We start from the raw sequence: 4273 nt of genomic DNA on the forward strand, positions 1-4273 counted from the left end.
CGTAGTGCTGTCTCCCGCGTTTGGCAGATCAGGACGGTGAGCGCAGGCGTAGTACGGTGTGCAGTCGCGGCGGGGGTGGGAAAGGAAGAGCTCTGCCAATATGCGCAAGCGCAGTTCAATTAATTCGCTCGGGGGGGCTACGAAGACAGAGCGCAGGCGCAGTACTGCCCGCTTGCTCCCTGGTGGGAAGGGGCGGTGCGCGCAGGCGCAGTGAGGCCTCGTTGGGGAGGCAGGGATTTTGGGGAGGGGGGGAGGGAGAGGAGAAGATGGTTTTGATGGCGGAGGGGAGGCTTCGCTGAGCGGCAGCCCTCGCTCGACATGGGCAACGAGAACAGCTTGGAGACCGGCGAGCTGGAGCCCCCCATCTCGGCGCCGGCTGCAGCGCCACTGAAAACACCCGCGGCCCCGAACGGAGCGCCCGGGGGACGGGCAGCGGCGGCCGGCAGGTGAGTAAAGCGGGGCGGCGGAGCGGGGATTCCCGGGCTAGAGCGAGAGAGAGAGAGCGCGCACGCACACACACACACCGACCGAGCCAGTCTTCCCCTGGCACGATCACGGTGACCTGTGCTGACCGAGAAGGCCGAGGCCGGCCCCCGCTGGAGAAGGGCGGAGGTTCAGGGACAGCCAGAGCCAGAAGGTGGCTCCCAGCCCGGCAACAGAAGGGCTTGAGTGAGTCTGGTCGGGGGCAGGCTTGCAACCCGCACTCAGTTGTTTCAAACAGTTTTTTTTTTGCAGAGATACTTATCGGATACAAACGCCCCACAGTCAGCGATCGCTCGGGGCACACTATAAATGTTTGTTGTTCCTGTTCTGTTTGGATTGCAGTATAGAAAAGCTTTGCCTGGACAGCAACCAAGACTGATTTGCCTCCCCTACTATTCACCTGCACGCAGCCCCTGAGTCACACGAATCCTTCATAATTATGGGATTTTTGGGACGGGTGAGTTGTATTGAACCAGTGAAAGGGCAGCGAACTCGAAAGGGAACATGTGAATTCACAAAGCCAGCTGTAGTATTCGCTTCGGTGGTTGAGGCTTTTTTTTTAAAAAATGCCACTGGATTCCGAAAGGGAGGGCATTACCGCGGCTGCAATTCACGATGAGTGAAATGCAACAGGAAGCTGTCACCCAGTAGGGAAAGCAAACAGACAAGCCAGAGGTGCAGAAATAATCAAATAGAAAACGGTACCCAGGGGCAGAGTTAGTGAGCAAGGAGACAGTGAGCAGACCGACACTATAGAAAGATGGATCAGGATTTGTTTTCGGTCGACCCTGTAAGTGTTCGGGAGTGATGTGTTTGGGTTTAATGGTTTTCACGCGAATGTGGTGGAGCAGATTGTGTCTTGGATTACAGAGTGATGGGGGGCGGGGGGGGGGGGGAGAGTAGGAGACGATGTTTCAGAATGTTATGTAGTGTCAGGGAGGTGCTTGATTGAACCTCCCAAGTGTGGCTGAAAAATCATATCTTGAAGGTTGTTCAGCTGTTTTGACATGTTGGTGACGGGGCTGTTGAAAACCTTGCAGTAAAGAGTGCAACTTTGAAGAGGGAACAGAGCGAAGAGCTCCACAATAGAAATCAACTATGAATCGGTTTAAAGATTGACTGCGCATCAGGACAGCTGGAGTTTCGGCGCCAGAACTAGCTGTCCTTTCAGAACCAGACCACCGGCCACAGTGCTGGCTGGCAATAGTTTAACTTTTTGTTGATTCTTATTAAACCAACCAAGAGCAGCAAATCTTTCGGTATTCGCTTTTTTCCCCCCAGCAAGATTGATGTATGATTCAAACAGTCATTCATACATTGATCTTTAGATGTCTTGATATATGATGTTTGCAGTGCTAAAATTTATGAGCTACAAATGAGGTCTCCAGGTTTGTTTATGGCCGCCAGTATTCCCATCGGAGTAAAGAAGAATGAACTCTGAGGATAGCTGAGTGAAGAATTGGGTAAAGTGTATATGTATTGACAGCTGTTTGTGTTATATTTGTTGGGTTGCTTAGTTGAAGCAGCATTGACGGCAATTACTAGCTTCAGTGCTCGGCCGAATGCAGCCAGGCAGAACATTCGAGTGCAAAACTGCCTCGCTTAAAATATGAGGAGAAAACTGATTTCTTTGCCACCAATGTTCGTTATTCACTCCCGGTGTAATCTGCTGATACATGTCGTGTTCTATGATCATTATTGAAGCTTTCTTTGAAAAAAATATAATCATGATGTTCCAGTTCCGTTCTAAGCGCACGATGATCGCTTGGTGCAGACATTGTCAGCACTATCTCCCCAAGCAGCGTGTGCCGTTGATTAAGAGCTGCCTCTTTCAATTCCATTTTATCGCTGCATTTTGTTTCTCTGGATGGTGCTGAAACACCGCACGCTCCGCTAATGGGAGCTGTCTATTTCAGAACCACATTTTAATCAGCTGGGCACCCATGTCTCTCTAATCAGCGATAGTATCTGTTTCCGCATGAGTATAACTCCACAGAAGCTGTAGATTTTGAGGGTTCATTGTTGGTGTTGAAGCAGAGGGCTTTAAGCTTCTGTATGCATGTTTATGAACGACCCAAGCATTTGTCCAAAACAGTCTAATCTCTGCGCGCTCGGAGGAGCGACATTGGGAGCTGTCCATTTCAGCACCACTCTCGCCCGAAAACGCACAGGCTTTACAATTCGTGTTACTCATACGATTTTGATCCTTTGAAACAGCTAAAATAGTACAATAAAGACGAAAAATAATTTGCATTTTGGATTTTATGACTCACTGTATTACTTAAGAATCAGACGTTACAACCAGAGCGTGTCTGACGTTTGAGTATTGTTGCTGAAGGTCCATCATTCCAAATGACAGTGGGATGAATGTAAATTAAATTCGGGAATGCTAGGTTTGATTCTAACACCCCAGCCGTGACATGACTGAGTTCCCTTCAATGCTGATATAGGACGAAAGAACTGATATTGTCCCAATGCTGCAATAAAATCACAAGATTTAGCCTCAGTTGTTGTTACATTTGCCATTTTAAAAATATATTTTAATTATAATGGTACAGAACGATGCTGAATGCTGGCATTCGAGTGTAGTAACATAAACATGTTAACTTATATGTGAAAGCAAAGGTAGATGTGACGTGGTAGAAACATAAAAATGTCAAAATTGCGATGCTTAAATACATTTGGAATAGAACAACATGGCAAATACATCTAATTTTTATCAAATAATAGCAAAATGCTGTTGATGCTGGAAATCTGAAACAAAAAGATGGTGCTTGAGAAAGTCGGCAGATATGGTAGCATCTGTGGAGAGAGAAACATAATTAACATTATGAATCTGCTATGAATTCTGAAAAGACTGAAAGAGTCATATCAGACTTAAAATATTATTTCTCTCTTCACAGATGTTGCCAGACCTGCTGAGATTCTCTAGAAAATGTATGTATTTATTTTAGCTTTTATCAAAACCAAAATCAGAAGTTGCTGGAAAAACTCAGCAGGTCCGACAGCAAACTTAACATTTTGGGTCCAGTGACCTTTCTGAACCCCTTGATTCTTTTGGTGTTTTTTTAAAGCTTTTATCAATGTTATTTCTGAATTTTTAGTGATTAATTATATTTGGCTTAATAGAAGAATTTTCAATCTGATTTGAGTCATTCATTGTATCACTATCCAATAAATGTGCAGCCAGCAATTGCTGCAAAACCAGATCTTTTGAAGCAATTAGGAAAGCTAATCAAAGTGTTATTGTTTAATGTGAGGTGAATTGAATCCAAAAGTAGTAGATTATGCTTTAGATGTACAGGAATTGGTGAGACAACATCTAGAGTACTGTTGAAGAGTGTAGTGCTGGAAAAGCACAGCCGGTCAGGCAACATCTAAGGAGCAGGAGAGTTGACGTTTCAGGCAAAAGCCCTTCATCAGGAATGAGGCATGTACAGTATTGGTCATAACGTCATAGAGATGTACAGAATAGAAACAGACCCTTCAATCCAACCTGTCCATGCCGACCAGATATCCCTACCCGATTTAGTCCCACCTGCCAGCACCCGGCCCATATCCCTCCAAAATGTTGCAATTGTACTAGCCTCCATCACATCCTCTGGCAGCTCATTCCATACACATACCACCCTCTGTGTGAAAAGTTTGCCCCTTGGGTCCCTTTTATATTTTTCCCCTTTCACCCTAAACCTATCCCCTCTGGTTCTGTACTCCCCCACCCCAGGGAAAAGACTTTGTCTATTTATCCTATCCATGCCCCTCATGATTTTGTAAACCTCTATAAAGTCAC

At 45.9% G+C, this 4273-nt stretch overlaps 1 protein-coding gene across 1 annotated transcript in view; it reads left to right on the forward strand.

Moving 5' to 3' along the window:
- Positions 1–264: 264 nt before the first annotated feature.
- LOC122559103 (protein bassoon-like) overlaps positions 265–4273 on the forward strand; it is a 505982-nt gene continuing 501973 nt past the window's right edge. Inside the window, exon 1 of the mRNA XM_043708396.1 lies at positions 265–446. Coding sequence (XP_043564331.1) covers positions 319–446 — 128 coding nt within the window. The 5' untranslated portion in view covers positions 265–318. The remainder of the gene's footprint in view (positions 447–4273) is intronic.

This window comes from Chiloscyllium plagiosum, chromosome 18, assembly GCF_004010195.1.
Source record: "Chiloscyllium plagiosum isolate BGI_BamShark_2017 chromosome 18, ASM401019v2, whole genome shotgun sequence".
NCBI classification, from domain to species: domain Eukaryota; kingdom Metazoa; phylum Chordata; class Chondrichthyes; order Orectolobiformes; family Hemiscylliidae; genus Chiloscyllium; species Chiloscyllium plagiosum.